The sequence below is a fragment of the Anabas testudineus genome, chromosome 12, assembly GCF_900324465.2.
Source record: "Anabas testudineus chromosome 12, fAnaTes1.2, whole genome shotgun sequence".
Lineage (NCBI taxonomy): Eukaryota > Metazoa > Chordata > Actinopteri > Anabantiformes > Anabantidae > Anabas > Anabas testudineus.
Genome location: NC_046621.1, coordinates 2,147,891 through 2,170,156, shown reverse-complemented (window position 1 = coordinate 2,170,156; position 22,266 = coordinate 2,147,891). Strand labels below are relative to the sequence as shown.

General features: G+C 42.9%; 2 protein-coding genes across 3 annotated transcripts in view; both read left to right on the top strand.

Moving 5' to 3' along the window:
- LOC113159802 (unconventional myosin-XVIIIb) overlaps positions 1 to 10,799 on the top strand; it is a 28,099-nt gene extending 17,300 nt beyond the window's left edge. For both annotated transcript variants that reach the window (XM_026356717.1, XM_026356719.1), the window contains exons 31-44: positions 3 to 203; positions 279 to 389; positions 1,352 to 1,456; positions 1,863 to 2,024; positions 2,108 to 2,221; positions 2,766 to 2,882; positions 2,956 to 3,039; positions 3,266 to 3,403; positions 3,489 to 3,674; positions 7,121 to 7,254; positions 7,836 to 7,877; positions 9,080 to 9,247; positions 9,377 to 10,359; positions 10,608 to 10,799. In XM_026356717.1, coding sequence (XP_026212502.1) covers positions 3 to 203; positions 279 to 389; positions 1,352 to 1,456; positions 1,863 to 2,024; positions 2,108 to 2,221; positions 2,766 to 2,882; positions 2,956 to 3,039; positions 3,266 to 3,403; positions 3,489 to 3,674; positions 7,121 to 7,254; positions 7,836 to 7,877; positions 9,080 to 9,247; positions 9,377 to 10,337 — 2,523 coding nt within the window. In that variant the 3' untranslated portion in view covers positions 10,338 to 10,359; positions 10,608 to 10,799. The remainder of the gene's footprint in view (positions 1 to 2; positions 204 to 278; positions 390 to 1,351; positions 1,457 to 1,862; positions 2,025 to 2,107; positions 2,222 to 2,765; positions 2,883 to 2,955; positions 3,040 to 3,265; positions 3,404 to 3,488; positions 3,675 to 7,120; positions 7,255 to 7,835; positions 7,878 to 9,079; positions 9,248 to 9,376; positions 10,360 to 10,607) is intronic.
- An 8,190-nt stretch (positions 10,800 to 18,989) lies between these two features.
- The window catches only part of LOC113158200 (seizure 6-like protein), a 39,417-nt gene continuing 36,140 nt past the window's right edge, over positions 18,990 to 22,266 (top strand). The window contains exon 1 of the mRNA XM_026353931.1: positions 18,990 to 19,311. Within this exon, the coding sequence (XP_026209716.1) occupies positions 19,215 to 19,311 (97 nt within the window). The 5' untranslated portion in view covers positions 18,990 to 19,214. The remainder of the gene's footprint in view (positions 19,312 to 22,266) is intronic.

The following is a 22,266-nucleotide window of genomic DNA, read 5'->3' as shown; positions in this document are numbered from 1 at the left end:
AGGAGAACCAGTCGGAGGTGGACCGTCTGCAGAAGCAGAAGGAGGAGCTGTGTGCTCAGATCCGTGACCTCAGCCTTCCTGTGGATCTCACCGCAGCTTCACTACCTGACCTCAAGAAACAGCTTCGCCTCCTGGAGAGTCAGGCCAGTGAGAGAGCGGAGGAAATCACCAAGCTCACCTCCAAGATACAGCAGCAGCAACAGGTGTTTACCGTTCACGCTGACACAGTCAAATACACATCCTCCGTGCTGCATGTCTCACCTCGTCTCTCTTGATAGATCCACCTGCGGTTTGAGATGGAGATGGAGAGGATGAAGCAGATACATCAGAAGGAGTTGGAGGATAAAGAAGAGGAGTTAGAGGATGTTCACAAGTCCTCGCAAAGACGGGTGGGTTGATTGGTTGTTTGGACGTCTGAGTTGAGGTGTAGATGGTTCAGTTTAATCACCGGAGCCTGGCTGATGTTCTGCTTCCTCCTGATGTCACGAGCTCCTGAGTTCAATCCCCCAACGATACGATTTGAAACCCTGTGTCCTCTAATTACTGATTTTCTCTGTCTTGTTTGTTTCTGTGATTTCAACAGCTGCTTTTTTACGGAGTGAACTGAGTTTCATTTTTATTTCATCTCTATTTAAATCCACAAATCAGAACTCAAATATTTTCAAATGAAAAAACAATTATGATCATCACAACACTAAAATTAAAGAAATGAGAGCCAAAACCCTGTGGCTGCCATCTAGAAGGGAATCAGAGAAAAATGTCTTTATAGAGAACAACCATTAAAACCTCACAGTATAACCTATACTAATGACCTCAAAAGAGTCAGGAGCACAAGAAGAATGTGCTAATGTGAGCGATGTGTCACCAAATTGAGCTTTATGAGGATCTATGACCAAGAATTATTGATTTACATGAAGCTGGAAAGGGTTACAAAGTGATGTTAAAGACTAGAAATTCACCAGTCTACAGTTCAACTAAATGAAGGAAGCTGCTTCTTACTAAAAAGAACATTAACCACTTATTAATTCCAAAATGTTCACATACTTTTTCTTGCCACTGTGTCTATGGCTTGCAGGTACTAAAGTTAGTATCCTCTTCATCTCCCTGGTGATGAGCTAAAGTTTCTTCCCTCAGGCAGAAGAATTAAAGCAGCGAACTTTGGTTGATTTATTCAGCAGACAATAGTTAGGAGGCCTCTCTCATTTTGTGCTGTTTGTTTTTATGCTCTTCAATAGATGATGATGTTTTTATGCTTATAATTGTGCGCTCCGCTGCAGGGTATATTTCCTGTCAGAGACAATAAAAGCTCGTTCTGAATGGCCGTTCATCATTTTTTCGTGCGTGTGTGTAGCTGAGGCAGTTGGAGATGCAGTTGGAGCAGGAGTATGAGGAGAAACAGATGGTGATTCATGAGAAGCACGACTTGGAAGGACTCATTGCAACCCTGTGTGACCAGGTACACAACACACACACACACACACACAAACTATATGGAAACATATACTTTTCACGTGTGGTGCAGCCACTGACTGAATGAAGTTTATCACATCATAGATGGTTTCTAATGTGAGTTAATGTGCTCTGGCTGAGGACTATGTCATTTCTCCATTACAGGCACCTCAAAACAAGCATGTGCAGCGAGGAGGGGGCAGCTAATTTAGCACTCTATCTCTGTCACTATGAGGATGTAATTGGACCTCTAATAAGTGGCCAGGCCTGGTCTGTGCCAAGCTTTCAAACAGCTCGAGTCTTTTAAAGTGTTTCGGGAGAAAAGTGATATTCCCCCTCCCAATAAGATGCTAATCTCTGCTAAGGTTAATCTCTTTTAGGGAAGAGTTAATCCAGGCTCTTTCGTCTGGCAGGTGGGGCACAGAGACTTCGATGTGGAGAAGAAGCTGAGGAGAGATTTGAAGAGGACTCATGCCCTTTTGGCCGACGCCCAGCTGCTTCTTGCCACTGTCAACAGCTCAGGGCAGAACCTGCCCGATGGCACCAAAGACCAGATAGAGCGCCTACACTACCAGGTACGCTCACCTCACCTGATTCTGTGGTGTCACCTTGTGCTCACTTTAAGATGCATTAATGCACTCTCCACGTCTCCAATTAGCTTGAGGAGAGTGAAGCGAGGCGGCTCGAGGCTGAGAGAATTCAGACGACTCTCTCCCAGGAGCTGGAGAACACTCAGATTGAACTGGAAAATATCTGCAAGCAGAAGAGTGTGGTGAGTGTGGCTTGACTGATGCATGTGAAGGCAGATGACAAACGAGAGGAGAAGCATGAATAAATAAGTGGAGCAACATAAGAAATGCAGATTCTGTACAAGCTCGAAGAGCTCGCTGAATGATCAGATGAAAACGATGTGAGGGAGATTTTGAAACTACATGACAGGCGCCGAAATCAAAACACCAAATGAGGAATGGTGTTCGTTTCCAGTAGAGTTCTGTAGCTCGGAGAATCTAGAACAAGGAGTTTTAAGCTGCAGCTCTACTCATATAATACTTTTTAAAACATGTATTTCTATCTCTTCACAAAAAATAAAGGAATGAAGCATAAAAATGATTAAATACAGACTAAAATATAGTTTTAGAAAACTGTCAGTAGCATTGTCCTGTCTTAGTGTTGATGTTTGATTTGCAGCATCTTATGAATAAAATAATAAGGGTCGTGTTTATTTGAGTACTGGTGAAGGTCTGCAGCCATCAGAGGGTTAGGACATATATATATATATATATATATATATATATATGACTATTTACCTCTTCCAGGTGGACGAGCAGTTCGCGCTGCTGCAGCATGAAAAGGTGGACCTGCTGAAGAGGCTCGAGGAAGACCAGGAGGACCTGAATGAACTGATGAAGAAGCACAAAGCCCTCATTGCACAGGTTTGTACCTGTTTGACATTTTATCTGTTAATTAACTATTCATCTAAATTCACTCTGTCTTCCTCTCCTTCAGTCCTCCTGCGATATTTCTCAGATCAGAGAACTACAAGCTGAGCTGGAGGAGGTGAAGAAGCAGAGACACTCTCTCCAAGAAGAGGTACCTTTGTTAGATCATCACAAAGTAAATTCGGCACTAAGAGGTTTATGAACCTGCTAAAATGGCTGATGTGAGGTTTGGATGTATTTCTGGATCATTTAAGCTCCTTGTTGCACATCTCACTATAACAGTTTCAGCACGGTCACACTCACTGATTTATCAGTACATTCATTTGGCTCTCCAAACATTTTTGGCTCCCTCCTCTTACCACCTACTCATAATTCAGCTCCAGCAGTGTGTGTCGAGGGTGCAGTTCCTGGAGTCATCCACTGTGGGGCGTAGCATCGTCAGTAAACAGGAGGCCCGCCTATGTGACCTGGAGAATAAACTGGAGTTTCAGAGAGGTCAAGTGAAGAGGTTTGAGGTGAGAGCTGATAATTCATTTCTCATTTCCACGTAATCATGATCTTCGCTGTCACACTTCATCCCCTGATCGTTCGTGTGAACAGGTGCTGGTGTTGCGTTTGAGGGACAGTGTGGTTCGTCTTGGAGAGGAGCTGGAGCAGAGCGCCCAGGCTGAAGCCCGGGAGAGAGAGAACGCTCGCTACTACCAGCAGCGTCTGCAGGACATGAGGGTGGAGATGGAGGAGCTGAGCCAGAGGGAACAGGAGAGCGGCCGCAGACGCATGGAGCTGGTAACACACTCACTGCTGCAGTTCATTTCACCAACTGTGTTATTAGACCATAAATAACAGCAGCTGTTATTGATCTTCTCTACCTACAGTTGCTTCCTACGTTAATGTTCTCCGTGCTGCTGCACACACACACACACACACACACACACACACACACACACACACACACACACACACACACACACACACACACACATCAGTTAATAAAAGCAAATCTTTTTTCATACCATCCAGTGGTTTTATCAGGATTTCTTTAGATTCATACACAAACACCTAATCCTCCAGTTTTCATTCACTAATAAAGAAATCAATAAAATCTCCACATTTGGAGACGCATGGTTTTCTTGGACGGTGATTCCACACAGTGTGCACACTTTCCATTCTCCTAAATCCTGGCATCTTCAGCTCTGCTCTCCATCATGTTTTCTCTTTGTTGTGTTTATTCATTACTTGGCTATTTTTGGGAGGAGGCTGAGTCTCCATCAGGGAATTGTGTCTTTTCACTGTCATACAGTATCAATGGCAGCTCTGTCGGGTCAGAATGGTATCTTGAAGGTGACAGCCCCTGTGTTCTCAAATGGAAAAAGGGAAATTAACATTTTAAAGGGCAACAAAGGAACAATAAAACTAAATGAAGAGGCCCTCTCCTGAGAGGATTCAGGTGGGATGTAGGGTGAAACCTGCGGCGGGCAAACCTCCTCGCTTGGTGCAGCAGCAGCTTGGTTTATATTTTATTTTCTTTCTTGATGATAGATGCTTCAAGTTTGTACATTAATTATAAAGTTACATGCAGAAGCTGGTTGGCTTAGCTTAGCATAAAGACTAGGAACAGGGGGAAACAGCTAGCCTGGCTTTGTCCAAACAAGACTAAATCCTCCCACCAACGACATGCTGGTAGATGGTTTTAGTGCAGAAAGTCTGAAAATGGCAGCTGGTGTTGAAGGTGTGTTATGTTGCGTTCCAGGTTCAAGCACCTCTTTTTGCCAATTGCACAGGGAACAATTACAACCACACTCGTAGCCTAAAAACTCGGTGGGGTGTACAGGTTAATGCGAAACAGAGAGAACGCATCTGAGGAAAAGTTAGAAGAGTTAGAGAGAAAGAAAAGTGAAAACAAATTTAAAAATTAAATGCATAAATAAATGTGAAGTGTTAGAGATGAAGCAGTCTCTGCACCTGGCCAAGAACAAACAAAGAACACCACTGTCCTCTGTGTTTTATCACTTAGACACAAATAGCACCCCATTTGCCAAGAAATAGAGATAATTGCAGGGACTATTCCTCATCACTACAATGCTTTTGGCACCTCTGCCAGCTGCAGACGGATCACCACCACCCTGCCCCGGCACCACCGAAGCTTCTTAAACATAAACCCCAACAGACGTTACTCATATGGAAGCTGTGGGACAACGTTTTCGAGAGGCTAGTACTTAAAAAGCCCTGGGAAGAAGCACTTCCTCCAGGCTATGATTGAGAGTACAGCACACCGCTCACACTCGCTTCTCTACTGTTCTCATTAACAACAACAACAGCAGCTGCTGTTTTATCTGGAACATTAGAAAACATCACTTTCATTACTGCACAAGTTTGATCGGTGCAGCACTAAAAGCACGAGAGCTGGTGAACACACAAAAGAACCTCAACATGTTAGATGAAGTAAATGATCCTGAATGTGGAGCTAAGGCAGATTAACACACGTCATATATTCATAGTCTTCAGCTCTTTATAGACCTGCAAATTAAAAGTTAACAGCACATTTCAAATGCTTAACACTTAATATTACATGTTGTGTTTTTACCATTGTGTGTTGCTACTTGCCTGTTGTACCTGCTCCAGTGCCCTTAGGCTCAGCCGGGAGCCACCACTCACCAGCATTTTGCTCCTTTAACCCCACTGTGCCTCAGTGAGACAGATCCTTGATGAGCACGTCTCCCTTCCACCTCCTGCAGCTGGCTTTCAGCGTAGACGTTAGGTCTTCAGTGCTTTTCTTTCTTTTCGATTCTAAACCAGAAGCTACGGATCAACCGGTTCGAAGTGCCGTAGCTTCTTTCTTTCTATTCAGTGAGGAGGAGCTCAGACAGCTCTCATGGACGAGTCTTGGCAGGGGACACTTTACTGCTACTTTATGCACACGTGTACTTTATATCTGTCTTCAAGGGAATAGTTTGGGCTTCTTAATCCTGGTCTTGTCACTATTTAGGCACCATATATACAATTCATATGCACATACAGAGCTACTTGTGGTTCAGTTTTAGTGTCGCACCAAACATTAGGCCATTCACACATAAATTACATTTATGTCAAACATTATAAATCTCGTCTTCCACTAACACAAATAAAACCAAAAGGAAAACAGGAATTATCCTGTGTACAAACATTAACCCGTCTCCGTCTTAGGTAAATATGTGAAATGATTATGGGCTTTATATCACTAGCTAACGGGGGCAGGTTTGGGAGAGCGCTGTAAGAATGAGATTCATCGAATTAAGACATAATTTGGTTTCATAAACATATTTCTTTGCTCACTGAAGACGTCAGTCGTACCGACAGTTACACACTCAATCATCTTCCTGCTTACAGCTGATTTCTGTGCGACCTCTGAGCTGAGGAGAGAAAAATCTTCAATCTTCAATAATTATTCAGTTATTAGCACAACGCAACACATACACACATAAAGATGTCCTTTAACAACCTGCCAACCAAAGATACACACACACACACACACATACAGTGCTCATTAATAGACATATTCATACACACAACATCTCACACACACATACTCCTCCTCCACCCACCTCTCCACCACCGGCCTTAACGTCATCCCTCCCTCATCCTGCTTTCTCTCTCCGCCTGTGATTAATCCTCATTGTCTCTTCAAGGTTATGGAAACACACACACACACACATTCATACATGCTTATGTGTCTCTATGACAACCGCTGCACCCACACCCGTCTCCTCAAAGCCAACAAGCCAATAACTTTGAAAGCCTAGAAGCTTTTATGTGTGTGTGTGTGTGTGTGTGTGTGTGTGTGTGTGTGTGTGTGTGTGTGTGTGACAGGATGCTGGAGAGACAGAACAACAAAAAAAGATGAATTAATAAATCATGCTATTCTCTCAATGTCAGCGAGTGCATGTATAGTGTGTGTTTTTTCTGAATAACCTGAGCAGAGTGGTACAAGCTTCAGCACCAGAGGCTGAGTCGCAGGAGTGTGTGTGTGTGTGTGTGAGAGAGAGAGTGAGAGAGGACATGCCATCGGACATTCACTGTTTGACTGATGAGGTAATATGAGCTAGAATTAAGGTAATTGCTGTGGCCGATTGGGCCTCGGGGTCTTAACAGGTTGTCGGGGGGGAGGAAAACACACAGCTGGCCTGTTGAAGGTGAGCTCGTTATTCGCCCTCGTGTCAACAAATGTCCTCTAATCTCACAATGTTTGTTTGCAGGAAATGCAGGTGGAGGAGCTCTCCACCGTCAGACAGGCGCTGCAGGCCGACCTGGAGACGTCCATCCGCCGCATCGCAGATCTGCAGGCGGCTCTGGAGGAAGTGGAGTCGAGCGACGAGAGTGACACTGAAAGGTAATTCACTGCAGAGAGGTGCCTCTCCTCTGCCTTAATGATCATGTCTGCCTGCAAACACAGTAGTGGGGGAATATAACACAGTACAGACACTCAAACACTGTACTCAGTACAAATATCCTATTACTCTTCTGGATTGCTGCTCATTTAAGACTCCTGCATAAAGAACATGAAGCTTAGAGAATATGATGCTTTGTTAGAGAGAGTTTACATTTATTTAAGACCTTCAGTACAGATTCATATTCTTAATAACAATAGAATGAACTAATAAATTATGGTGTATTATGATGTATTAAGCTATAACAAATACTGAAAATATATTAGACACACAAAGAAAATACAAATATCAGACATAACGATTCACTGACAGAGGATGAATGATCCTATTACACTCACAGAGACAGTTTTACTGCAGAGTAACTTTTACTTTTACTACTTTAAGATAATGTTTACATTTCTTCAGTGCTATTAGCAATACAGGATTGTTATTTGTATTATACAGTATTTAAGAGTATTATAGAGTATTTTTACAATGCACTTGAATGCATCTGAACTTTTCATCACTCTACCCTTCACTCCAGCGTTCAAACTGCTGTGGAGTCCTTAACTCGAAAGAAAGACCTGTAAGAACCTTGTGAATGTGTGTGTGTGTGTGTGTGTGTGTTTTCCTTGCTGTTACAGTCGCTGTCTGTTCAGGTATGTGAGTGTGCATCAGACACATCCGGAGTTTAAAGTATCATAGTAAGACATAGATAATTATAGATAATTATTAGACTAGACAGCTTGGAAACAAACTAACCAGCGATCTAAACCTGTTCCCAACACGTTCTGGGAACTGCAGAAAGAATGAAAACATTTGTGTTTGACCTCAAAAGATGAATATGAATCAAAACAAAGGAAAAGGTTCTATTTTCTAAGTTGTGAATCGGAAACACTTATTGAAAATAACAAAACTACATATTGATTGTTGGTCTCGTGTTCATCTTTTGATGTCAAACCCAAATGTTTTCAGTCTACAGCAAAAGTAAAGGCACTGGCCTCACTGTTCCAATACTTTCGGAGGGGACTGTAGCTCCCTCTAAATCTTACACACCTTTCACACATTAAGTAAGCACCCGAACACACCACTGAGTACCAGATTTCAAACCTATAAAGATGCCAAACAGCGTTGACCTCCCATGCAGCTATGAATATGAATAATAACACGCTGTCGAGTGGTGGATTATGTGTGTCGTGCAAGTTTTAAGTGTCTTTATACTGATATAATAATCAGACTGACTTGAATGGAAATCAGTGGCAGATGTAGGGGAATGGCATTAACTGATTTAAAAGCCTGAAGAGTGCTTTTGGAAAATGGCTCAGTGGGGGTCGTCCTCAAAGCGCCTGTAAAAGCATGTTTCTGTTATTCTGATGCCAAAGGTTTGATTTGTTGAAAAATAAAACTACAAACTTGTGTGAAAGCATCTCTGAGATATTCATCATCAGTATTTGGAAAGTAGACGTGGAGAGAGAACGTTCTAGTGTTGGCTTTTCAGTGGAACATCGTGCAGAGAGATGTAAAATCAACAAACCTCACCCGAGATTCAAACTGGGCTCTCTGCAAGAGATGGTTTGAATCTCTCAATCATTAAATAATGATGCAGCGCTGACTGCAGGCCTGCCCTGGCTTGTAGTGTGGGAATCATTGTCTGTTGAGCTGCAGTCACAGTGTTGCTGTCTGTAAAGTGAGTGCATGCTCATTGCAACAAATAGAGCTTATTCACCAGCTCAATGGATGGAAGACGCTTCCATTCTGGCTGTAACAGGCTGTTGCGTTGTCCTGCAGTGACTCAGTGTCCAGCGTCGGCTCTATTGGGACAGAGGATGTTGGAGAGGGAATTCGTCATTGGTTAGGAGTACCCAGAGGAGGATCCCGAGGTGCTGGCGGCTCTCCCTATGGCAGCCAAGCAGGGCGCCAGTCTGTTACTGATACCATGAGCACTTACAGCTTCCGGTGAGCCCCACAGTCACAGTGTTTATGTCACAGATGGATGTAGAACTACAACAGTTCAATTAATTTGATTAATAAATGTTTTACATATGGGTTAGTGTGATGGATTTAGTCTCTTTTGTCTCTCTAAAGTTCTTGCGTGGATCCTGATGATGATGGTGCAGAGGCTGGAGGAGCTGGTGCCCGGAGTCTCGGTCGAGCCCCGTCCTCCTCAGCCCTGTCTGAGCTGCTGGACGGACTTCGGAAACGCAGAGCAGGTGGTGACGCAGGAGACGGAGCAGGCAGCACTATCTCTCTGCCCATTTATCAAACAACTGGAGCTTCGACTCTCAGAAGAAGAGCTTCAGCCCTGTCTCTTGGTCCTGAAGACATCCCGGAGCCCCGGCCTGGACCTAGTATCCTCAAACCCTCCTCCCCTCTCCTGCCTCGCGCTTCCAGCTCTCGCTCCATCACTGACTCTCAGCCTTCTGCTGGCGCCTCTACAGCTGGAGCCAAACTCTCCCGCTTCAACCAGAGTGATTCCCTTTCTTCGCTTCCATCGCTGCCACGCCTGTCATCATTGGCGTCCTCCCTTGCCACTCGCCATCATCCTCCCTCCCTGTCCATCCCAGAGGAGGACTCAGAGGAACCTCTTCGCTCCATCACGACTTCCATCCAGCGCTCCCCTCAACCGCTAAGACGGTGCATGCTGGGGAATCTTGTCACAGAAGATGGAGGAGAGGGCTCTTTGGGTTCTGAGCCCATGGTCTTCCAAAACCGCCGTCTGACTGAGGATGACAACCGTGATGATGCAGCGTCTGACGTCCTTCCTGCCATTCGGAGAGCTCAGTCCACTAGTAGCCTCGCCAGCTCAGTCAGAGGAGGCAGAAGGGCGCTGAGCGTCCACTTTGGAGATCTGCCTCCTTCCACCCGCAGCAGAAAAAGTTCTGAAACGGAGTCGTCTAGCTCAGGCGGATCAGGAGGGAGTTCCCAGACTGGAGGACCAAGGCGGCGCTTTCAAAGACCACAGGGAGAAAGACTGGAGGCGGAGGGCAGCGAGGGAGGAGACGTGGCTTCAGTCATGAAGAGATACTTGAAGAAGGAGATTGACTGAACCAGATAAGGGGAGGTCTCAGGTTCGTAGGCACCAGTCTGTCGACTGATCAGGACATTTTCAAATTGTACACAAATGTTTTTCAGTTAGTTTTTTGTATATAGATCAGGGTCTTGTTTCCCTAAAGCATCAGACTGAGATTCCTTAAGACACAGACATAGTTGTCATTCCGAGGTGTGTGATACACACAGGCCCAGACCTGTAACAGCTTTCTTCTTCACACCATCCTTCCTCTTGTGACCAGCTTGTCTTTTCTCCCTCTCCCATCAGCCTCTGTGAGAGTCCCATCCAGCTGTGAGCTTCACAGAAAGGCTCCAATCAAGGCCGAGGGAAATATTCCAACAAGGATGTCTCTTCACTCTCCATATTGATAGTAAACGCACCTGAAAATGCATTCGTTCAATCCACGAGCATGTAGCTGTGTTTTCAGATAAGCACTGTTTGTATATGAATAAAAAATTAAATCAGCTGCTGTGAATTTATTTTTTATTATTGTACAGGTCGTCTCTTTATTTTTAACCATTCAGCAGGTCAAAGTTTGAACGCGTTCTGTGAAATATCATAGTTACTAGTCTCAAAGTTCGGACCAAGCTCTGAATCAAGCCCGTGTTTGTATACTGGACATTTAATCCAGTTGGTTTTTTGTTTAGGGTTCAGCTCCCCTGAAAAGGTTTTCACTGCTGAATATTCAGCCAAGCTTTACTTATATTTGACATATTTGACATGCTTTTATTTATCCAGAGAGTACATCGAACACCGTGTACAGCAGGACTCTGCTTTGTATTCATGCAGCTATTCACACCTGGGGATCTGTCCAGTGAAAAGCTGGACACAGCAGCTGGAGGAGTTAAGGGTAAAGTACCTTCATCAAGGACACAATGCTGCTGCAGAGCGACCAGGAGAGTGTTATTTAGTTTATTCACCCTCTTTTTTCAGCAAATGTGCTGGTTCAGAATATCAGGAGGTCAATCGCCCGCCGTCCCCTGAGGACCCACAGTGAAAGGCTTCCAAACATTATACAGTCAACAGGTTGGTTCGGACTTCGCTGCACACTCTTGATGAAGTTTTGGAGCTTTTTGTTGTGCCTGGGCAAATTGTCAGCATGTCATTGGAAATGTTTCCTACGTTCTTATTTCCCATCTGTTGCTCTGCGTGAGCAGAGCCAAAGTTCAGCTAGAGGTAACATTTACTGTAAGCGACGCCAGTTAACGCCATCTGCAGCAGGCAGAACACGTCTGAGAGAACTCGATCGGCTGCATCACAGCCAAAACTCAATAGCACTGAAATATCACTGACTCTAATATTGTTCTTACTTATTTGGGACATAGAGTTGATAACAAGTTGAAATACCACCTACAGTATAACTGTAACTCTGCACAGTGTTAAGGTTCTGCCATATTGTCTGAAACCATCTATTTCATTTTAAAAGTCTTTGAAGTGTTTGTTAAACTAGTTTTAACAACAAAAAATCAAATGGGATTTAAAAACAACAAAATTAAACAGAAAAGGATCAGTTACCACTGTACGAGATGAGGCAGCGACAAACATTTTTAGCCTGAAGAAATGAAGAAACAACCTCCTGTTTCCTCATTTGTGGCCCTACAGTTTGCAGCTCTCTGCTCCACTGCAGCAGCTATTTTCTGTGATTAGTTCCTCTCCTGTGGTCGACCGTGACAACGGGTTTTGCAAGGTACAGCTCCTTTCTTGTTGAAATAAGGAATTGGTTTTGCTGGACACTGCGTATGTATTCATCGTCCTCTAATCACCAGACCGAAACACGCCGCGAAGGGAGAAAATGATTTGACAGTGTCCTGCTGCTAGTGCTGCCAGAGCCAATGATAGCAGCAGATTTGCAAACTAAAATCCTCGGTAATAACATCTGAAAGGAGAGGAGCTTGTTTTTAGAAAGAAGATGTTAGATTTCATCAACAACAGCAAGTTAAGCACAGAGAGACATGCAGATGTGTGCAGGTTAGTTTCTTATTGTAGTTTGGCCTCATAACATATCAGTGACTTTTAATGTTTAAAGTGACATTAAACATTAACAATCATATATTTACACAGGTTCATATTAGGAACTGACCCCTTCATCAAACCTTACAGTCCATAGTGGTTCTATGAATTATTGAAGCTATTAAAACAACTTATCTTTCTTTTCTCTAACATATCTACAGAAGAGTTGAGTGCCCTTGATCAAACTTGATTTTATTTTATCTGTGATAATCCCCTTTTAAACAGCTATTATATTGAATGTTTTCCTTCAAATGCCTGGGAGGAATTCTGGATTATCCCCACTTTAACTTGCACTGAACTCTGCACACTCTCTAAAGGAGTCGGAACAAACTCGCGGCCCACTTCAGCACCTCGGTGTGATGGAGTATGTCGTACATTAGTGTTCACTGATTGGCTTGATGCTTGAGTCTTGACCTGATTATCTTAAGTGGCTCTGTTGAATAGCAGATCCCTTGACAATCTAATTTGAATGGTACATGACTTTTTACAAGACGAGTGCCATCCAGAGAGGCTCGCAGAGATTTATATTAGTCAAACATTAAGCTAAAGCTGGGTTAAGTTACTGTTTGTTTGACTACATCAAAAACAGATAATCACATTTAACATGATGTATTTCAAGAGAATCAAACAGGAACAGACAGACTGTGCATGTACTGCATGTTCTTTGCAGGAACAGTTGTTCAGCTTGCTTTCGTTCAGTTTGTCTTTAGCAGAAGAAATAATTATAGTCTCTATTCCAACCTTTTAAAATTCTTTATTTCATTTCTTATTGTGTGATTTTTCACACAGCTCTTAGTTAAGACATTCCTGCATCTTCAATGTATCTTTTCAAAGCCCAATGACTGAGGAACAAGCTTCAAGCTTATAAATGTAATTATAGATTAAAATTATTACATTATAATGAATAAACTTTAGAGAGTCACGTTAAGGACACAATTCAGTAAGTCTATTATGTTTGTATGTTTCTAACCTTGTTTCTTTTATTTTCTTAGATAATATTTTCTGCAGCTGCCTCGTGATAATATTCACTAATGTTATGATCTAAATAAATACTAGAAGCTACTTAAAGATGTGTTTTACGTTGTTACGCATTATTTAGTGTAAATATTTTCCCACTTCTGTTACAGGATTCCAATATTGTTAGAGAAATGGGACTAAGCTTAAGATGAGAGCATCAGTAATTACAACTGTGGCTGAATAAGTAAGTCAAAGCAAACCTCAGTGACATGTCCATGAATTTTAATTTCTTGAACGTATCGTGCCGGCACAGACAGGCGATTGGGGGTTGGGCTCAGGGGGATGGAAATCAAAGGTGCCTCTCTCGACACTAATGAAACCTCTTGGGTCTCAGCCTTTCTACTCTTACTGATGCCTCCGCTCTTATTTTTAAACATTTGTGTAAATTCAACACTTTAAGGTCCAAGAAAGCACCAAGCTAATGTCAGAAAGATAAAAACTGTATGTGTTGTTAAAAAGAATAACAAACCAGAGCTAGTCACAAGTGGAGCTGCAGCAGCGAACCTGAGAGGACGGGTGGTGCAGTGTACTTGGGTGTAGTGGGTGTGGGAGCCCGAAACACATCTTCACATCCACTTGACATCGACCGATGCAGCATTTGGAAACAACTCTTGAGAAAAGTGAAATGTCGAGACTGAAACCAATTAGGTAAAAACATGGGCGTCGCACTCAGGCACATTCACAGACCCCTGTGTCTGTGCTCAGGTCCTTCTCCAGACCAGGAAGAGCCACATGTACAAGGTAAAAACAAAAGAGACAATACATGTAATCATTAAGCAACAAAATGATGAGAACTAATAAATAAAAGTAAATGTTGAGTGAACTGTATCAGGAAGATCAGTCTGGTGTGTTCAGTGAGCGGGAAAATCTTAACGTACCACCTGACTTCTCCCAGTTATTCTAGTCAAAGTCAGGAGAAGAGGTGAAAAATGGTTAATTATCTGTGAACTGATAAATTCCCCCTGTTTTTATTTGAGCCGCTGCCGCTCAGAGACTCTGTGCACGTCCCCAACTCACCGCAGCTCTCTGGACTCTGCTCGTACATTGTCTTCATTGTAAAGTTGATATACTGCGTGTGTGTGTGTGTGTTTGTATAAGTGTGTGTATCTGTACATACTCTTTGCATGATAATCCATCAGATGTGAAAGCCATGATCACAGCCAGCTCTCATTAGGCGCTGGAGAACAGCTGCACATTAGATATTCCACATCAGTAGGAGACCTTACTCTGATTACATCTCTGCTGCCACATATTCTCACTGCTCCAGAAATGATGTACATGGAGCCTGATTGTCCTGACTCGTAGTTCCTGTTTGATTTACGTTAGCAGCCCCTTGTCACTCACTTTCAGATTTTTTTTTTAAGATTGATTCCTGTGATTCAACATGCTGTCGCTGGTTAATGACTTTGAATAAATCCCGTTTATGTTCCCTGATTAGAGAAGACAAATAAAATTAAAACCAAGCAATTAAGAATTGATGCGTCTGCTATATGCCAGCTAGTCCAGTCCATCGATGAACAGTGAGCTGTTGTTTGTTTGAGGCAAACAAATGTTGGCTTTAGCTCTTCCATTGTGTGTTATCCTACTGCTGCTGGCCTGTGTGGCCACAGCAAATGTGGTTTGTTAGGGAATCGTGACAATGGAGGAGCAATAGAGGATCTCCACTTCACCAAATCTTCACCACCTCAGGGCATCTTACCCTGAGAACACACACTGCAGCAGACACAGTGTGTGTGTGGGAGGGATGGAGGGAGGGAGGGAGGAGCTCGTGTATATAAGAGAAATAAATGCATTGTGTTTTTGTCCTGGAGCTAATACAACAGGGCTTATTGGTTGATTTTGTGTCTGCCTCCGAAGTCCCAGACAAACCACAGACTGAAGCTGAGAACAGTGTGTGAATTCTTCTGCTCAGTGACCTAAAATATTGTCCCCAGTAGCTTTTGTGGACGTGGCTTTGTGCAGACCATACCATAGTTTCCATACTGTAAAAGGGAAATGTGAACAATAGAAGCTGTGTGTGCACCGTGTTTATCTCTTATTGCTGTTATCCGTGTTCTGTTTGCCTTCTTGTCAGCAAATGTCAGTTAAATTCATTCAGCTTCTACCGCGACGGCTTCTTTTACTGCGTTACACCACTCGTTACTTTCTGCAGTTACGTTTCACTGCCTGGTTTATGGTCCTCTAGCTTTGTTACTTGTTCTGAGGGAAGTACTGTTTTTATATAGTAGTATGTAGGTAGTCGTGGTGGATGAGCAAACAATCAGCACTGAAATCGTGCATGTGATTATAAGAAACAAATGAGAAGATGAAATCTGAACGTCTTCATTGTTGTATAATTCTGTATCTCACTCTTTGTTGGGGACTATTTCCAGCAGCGTATTAACCCACATTTGCTACTTCAGTGCAGTATTTGCAGCAGCAGGACAATGCATGCAGCACTGCATCATAATAACACAGTGTGTGTTCATGAAAGTGAAGGAACATGTGACCCAACAGTGACTCACTGATGCGTACCTAATAGTTTTTGGACAACAGTGAAGCTTTGTGGCACAGAGGAACTCACTGTTGAGTTTAATAGAAGTTCATTTGAAGAAGAAGAAATACACCAGACTTAACTTCAATTAGTGCTAAAAAGGTTTCAGTGTTAATCCAAACCAACGTTTCTGAGTCTAACCTAATTCTTTTGAATATCCTAAACCTTGAAACGTTAATAGATGATTTACTGGCTCCAACAGTAGCGGAGTGTTTAACAGATATGTTCAGCATCACAATTCCCCAACTTAGCAGATGTGTTCATTAACAACAGTGTTCCCTCATTATGTTGATAACAATGATAATCCAGACTTTACACTTGCAACTTAAACTATTAATTTTAGCACATTAGAATAATAGAAATTAAACCATAAAAACAAACCAACAAAACACTCTCTCTGATCACTGGCTGCACATCTTCTTTTAATCACCTCTCTATTCACTGCTAACACACTCATGACTTTAATTCAACTGGTGCTTTTTTGCTGGTCTTCACATTAAATTACTGTTTTCCACACACACACGCTGCCTTTTGCCGGCTCTTTGTTCACTGTGACCTCTGCACCTCTGCCATGCGGCGTGAAGGAGAGATGAAGAAACATCAAGCAGGCTGTCGCTGAGCCGGGCTCACTGCATCGGTTTATCCCCCCCCCCACCACCACCATGTAGCTGTGAAAGGAAGAAAAAAAACAGCACAACATCAGTGTGAGAAGCAGAAGCGATGGCAGGAAAGCAGAGAGATAAAAGAGATGAGATTGGGGGTAAGATGGAAGAGGGAGGAGGGATTAGAGGGAGAATGAGTTGGGATGAGGATGGATGACACAGCAAGCGAAGGGAGAGAGGCAGAGAAGGTGGAGGTAGGGGGTTGAGCTTACATAGAAATAATATCTGTGCTCCTTCAGAGACTGTTGTCTAATCATTTCATCCTTTGGTTATCAGAGATGGAGGAGACAGTTATCTGCCACTCAGCTAACACCTGGCACAGAGAAGCAGAAATCTGAGGATCCTAACAGAGGAAGGTGGTAGTGTGGAGGGGAAAGGAAAATACAGACTTATCACCACTTCACTAGCAGTTCCAATTTTCATAAAGCAGTTTCTATCAGCTATGACACTAAACTTACTGAGATAAGAACGGCTGAGATCTGAGGACATGATGAGGCACGATCGCACAGGTCGACAGGTACGATGGACAAAACTGCAGAAGCAGACTTTGACTTTCAGAACGGTTCCAGTTAGAGATCTGAGATCATCACGTTATGTTGCTTCTGGATGAAAAACACGTGTCCAGTTCTTCTTACATCCACGATAAATGAAGAAAGTCTGAACAAGAATAAACCATCAAGACTATGTTCTCATGATGTCTTTAAGTGATCCAGGGACAATGAGGGTCAGATGATCCTGGGTTCTCTGTGAACCACTGCAGCATTTGATTGTTATCAGCTCAGTGACTGTAATGAAGTAGTGTCTACATTTCACAGACACTCAGCTTCTCTTCTCTTCCACAGACGTGATGTTTATATTTTTTTAACTCATTGGAACGACACGTCTTCTTTGTGCAGTTCCTTGATTTTCCTCAGTTTCCGGTGCACTCGCTCCGTTTCCATCCACCCGTCTGGATGTGTCAGCAGCCGAACGTTACAAGTGACAAATCATGCAGAAAGGAGTGAAACAGCTGTTGTAGCACTTTGTCTAATGAGGTGTGTGTTACGTCCTTTCTACTAGAAACACCAGACAGACAGACAGACAGACTCGGGGTTTCTGTCAATCTAAAGAGTTTTAAAGTGATATCAATGAATCATTGATGACCTTTTGTCATGCATTATACAGAGACTAAACTTAGACTTAGTCTAAGGTTAAAGCTGCACTTTTTTTTTCTCACAATGGCTCCAACATCTATTTGTTAATTAATTCATAGTGATGAATCCTCAGTGTTACAAGCTAGTAAACGAGGGGAACCCAGATGTGGAAGCAGGAGGAGACAAACTATGAGTCAAGTGCAAGAATATTCATAACAAAAAAAAATGTTTTTAAAAGTCCCAGCTAGAACTGGAAAAATGCTAAAAACAAGTATTTTTATAACATAAAATGAAAAGTTTGTAGATAAAAGTCTAATTCATGGCATAAAAGTCAAAATTATTAATCGAACTGAAGTGAATGAATAAGATTTATGACATTAAAATTAAAAACTATCACATAAAAACTAAAAGTATGAGATGAAATTCAAACTACTCAAACACTCTGACTTGTGTTTTACCTTGTTCCAGCCGCTGATCACGTGAACAACACATGGAAATACAGATTACTGCTGATGCTGCTGCATTCTCATTCATTAAACAACATCACAGTTAATTAAATGATACTTGATGCAAAAGTATCAATAACAACATATTATACCGTTTATAATGATATAAAATACATGGAATATGGATGTTTTGCAGAGGTGGTGCAGTGACAGCTTCTGATGCACTTTACTTTTAATTGCAGGACTTTTATTTCTATGTATTTACCTGCCTGATTAAAGTGGGGTGTGTGTATCAGTGTGTGTATCAGTGTGTGTATCAGTGTGTGTATCGGTGTGTGTATCAGTGTGTGTATCTGTGTGTGTATCATGTGTGTGTATCGGTGTGTGTATCGGTGTGTGTATCGGTGTGTGTATCGGTGTGTGTATCACCTCCTAACGTCCAGCCTGCAGTGTGTTCACTTCTTTCTTTGGACTCTAAAGCCTCAGCTTGCAGTAGATTGCTACAGCTACTTATACAGATTACCAGCTCAGGATGAGATGCTTGTAAGTCAACTCTCCACCACCACCCCACCACCCTCACCCCTTCAAACACACCATCCATCCCCTCATCCGTCCAGTAAATCTGCACTACATCTCTCTCTCTCTCTGTCTTATGTAAGTGTGTGTCCTGATCTTACTGCAGCCCACAACAGTCACCCTGACACATATACACACTCCCTCTCTCTCTGCAAAAGTTTCATTATCATTAAGGTCGGGCTGTGTGTGCGCGGAGGGGGCGCACGGAGAGAGAGGGAGGGAGAGACAGACAGAGAGGGAGAGAGAGCGCAGAAGAGTCCGCGGAGGAGAAAAGGAGGACAGATCGGAGGCAGAAAGCAGGAGGCGCTCCTTGCAGTCAGAAGGAAGCAGCTTGGACATGCGGACCGTTTCTGATCCAGCCCGCGACATCACCGGCTGCGCCTGACCGACTGACCGCGGATCAGCGCTGACAGACCCGTGGAGCCAATCTTCTGCTCACTTTCTCCACGACATACACATTTATACACACCCCGTCCTCTGGACCGGCTTTTGTCGCCATGCCACCGGACGCCTGCTCGGTCGGGTACCGACTCCGCAACACCTTGTCCGCGGTGCTGTGGATCGGGCTGCTGTGGAGCACCGTCACCGCAGGAGGTACAGTGTCATGATCAAATCAGTCTGATACTACATTCTGCATGCATTTGAGTCCCGAGCCTCCTCTGTCTCTGTCCTGGCTTCCATCCCGCAGAATGGCAGCAGCTTGAGTTGAGTTTTTAGGCGCTTGTCTTTTTGGGCATCCCTGTCTTGTTTTGAGACATCTCCTCTCTCTCTCTCTCCTCCCGCGACTCGTGGGAGGAGAGAGAGAGAGAGAGAGAGAGAGAGAGAGGGTCTGAAGCAGCCTTTGAAGTCTTGAAATAAACGCTGTTGCGGGCTATTTACTGTGAGAGCAGCTTCCAACCAGTTTGGCACAACAGTCCAGGCTGCACACGCATCCTCTCAGAGTCCATGTGGACCGGAGCCCACACGCGTGCGTGGGAGCCTCGATCAGGCTGGAGTGAATGTGCAGAGAGAGACAGAGAGAGATCACCTGTCAACAGGCTCTGCTGTGAGACAGTTGGACACGCACAGAGTGGGAGACGGGGGGATTCCTCCAGTTTGAGCATCATCGGTGAGAACAGGCTGACAGAAAGTGAGGAGAGAAAAGCTGCAGTGATGCTGAAGAGTGAGACATCAGGCCGCCTGTGTTGGTCTGCTTTAATTCAGCTTTGTGAACAGTTAAATTAGGCCCAAAGAACAAGGAAAACTATCCTGTGGTGTCCTCATGGTTCCTATATCTTGGTCACTAATGATTGTTTTCAATCATTAGTTGCAGGTGACTACTCTCTCTGTCTGTCTCCATCAATCAGTGTTCAAAACATCAGCAAATAGTGAGACAATCGCTGCTTTTGACTCCACACCAATGGCTGTGATCAAGAAAGACAAGAAACATCACGACTGTTGGTTTTTATCAGCTTAGAAATATTGTGGTGCTTGATGTTTGTGCCTTTGCTGAAGATCAGATCCCATTTCATGACCAGGACATTGCAGACAGTATCATTCCTTCTTACATTTGGGGCCTTTTGCACATCATAAGACTGAGGACTTATTATTGTGCTCTTAGCGTTTAGCAGCAATTCTTTCTAATAAAGCCCTGTTGAGTTGCATTATGGGAAATGTATGATCTGGCATTTTGGGTATATAAGGATATTACAGTCTCTGTTGCTTTGTTTTTGACCATTATTGTATTAATCTTAATCTCTTGTGAAGCCTCCAACGTTACAGAAGTGAAGCCTGATTTCTACGGTGCATGTTTAAAGACTTTTTCAATGAATCTTCCCTGAGCTTTATTCTGTTTTGCTTTTTATTCTTAAACCATGTTTAGAGCTGAAACAATCACCAATGAATGGAGTTGAACAGTAGGAAATAAATCTGCAGCTGTTTTGATAATCAGTGAATTGTTCCTGAATAATTATGTAGTTACGACTTCACCCACTGAAAACATAATAAATGAAAAAGGTTTTAATGAAACAATAAGCAATAAGATGTTTCACCATGATCTCTGTGAAACTATCACGGTCGTCTCCACAGTTACGTGACATTTTTTGGATTAAGAAAATATTCAGACTTGCAAAACTACACTGAAAATGCTGCAAGTAAACTTGCATCATATCACAAGTAATCCCACTGACTATCACCAGTAGTTGGTTTTTTAACTGGATAAAAAGTGCATGAGAATCTGTAACTACTAACCAAAGCTGTCAGATAAGTTTAGGTTAAGAAAATAATGCAGATAAGTTTGTAGCTTTAGTGCTTCACTCTATGGATGATATAGATTCTTACCACTGCAGTGATACATCTATAAATATATCTTAGTCATTTTACTGATTGATTTCAGCTCCTAACACTACACATCTTTCACTCTGTTTGATTTTAAAAATCCAAAGAGACACTGAATGCTAACGAGGACGCCCTCACTGCGGATTTTATTAATTCACCCATCGGACACAAACGTATGTTAACATGAATTCATCAATCACTCTCCAGCAGGTTTAAATCTTCATGTTAATCCTCGTGACTCCTGTTATTCTCCGTGTGCATCCACAACTGTTCGATCTGTACATGCAACCACACACACACACACACACACACACACACACCTATCATAGAAACACACTGACATGCTTCATGCACTGCTTCTCCGGTTTCATCTCACTGTCGGATCTGTGGTTAATGAGATCACCCAGCTGAGATGTAATGTCACAGAGCAGGCTTGTGTTTGTGTTAGTGCGTATGTGTGCTAGTTGTTTTTTTAAAATATGCGGATTGTGCCTGTGTATGAAGATAGGCTGGATCAGTGCGTGGTCTAATTTCTCGGGGTGAGAGCGATAATCTGCTAGAAAGACAGCCTGACAGCAGAGTAGAGACTCAAGAGCTCCAGCTGGGAAGCAAAGCCAACTGCAGTTTGCATCCAGAGAACGACATGGAGCCTCTTTATCGACCCACACTGCCGTTGTTTTGTTGTACAAATATCAATGAGGCATGTCCGCTTAATTTAAAAAGTATAGTCTTCTCTTCTCTTCTCTTCTCTTCTCTTCTCTTCTCTTCTCTTCTCTTCTCTTCTCTTTTAAATTTCTGATCTCATCACATCACAACACTGTTCCCTCTTAAACTTCCTTCCTTCAGTCCTCGTCTTTTTTCTCCCTCTACTATTATATGTGAGTGAGAGGAGAGAAAAATGGAACTGAGGGGGAGTCGGATGAGATTGTTTCTTATGGTTGAATAACCCCAGCCCTTATTATACAAGTAGATCCTCAGGCTGCAAACTTTTGAGAGTATTGTGTCAAGTAAGCATCAGAAAGACACACCGAATGAGGGAGAGGAAGCTGAGGCGTAAAGAAACATGAAGGGAAAATGTGAGAAGAAAAAGCATCAGTGAATATGAAATAGGATTGTACTGGAATGCCACTTTCTGTACATGCATTTAGAATATGTCATAGTCTTTTGTTTAAGTGGCTCTAATCGTTTACAGTATGTGTTTCATTGTGTTGCATTTGACTTGCTGAGGCTAAG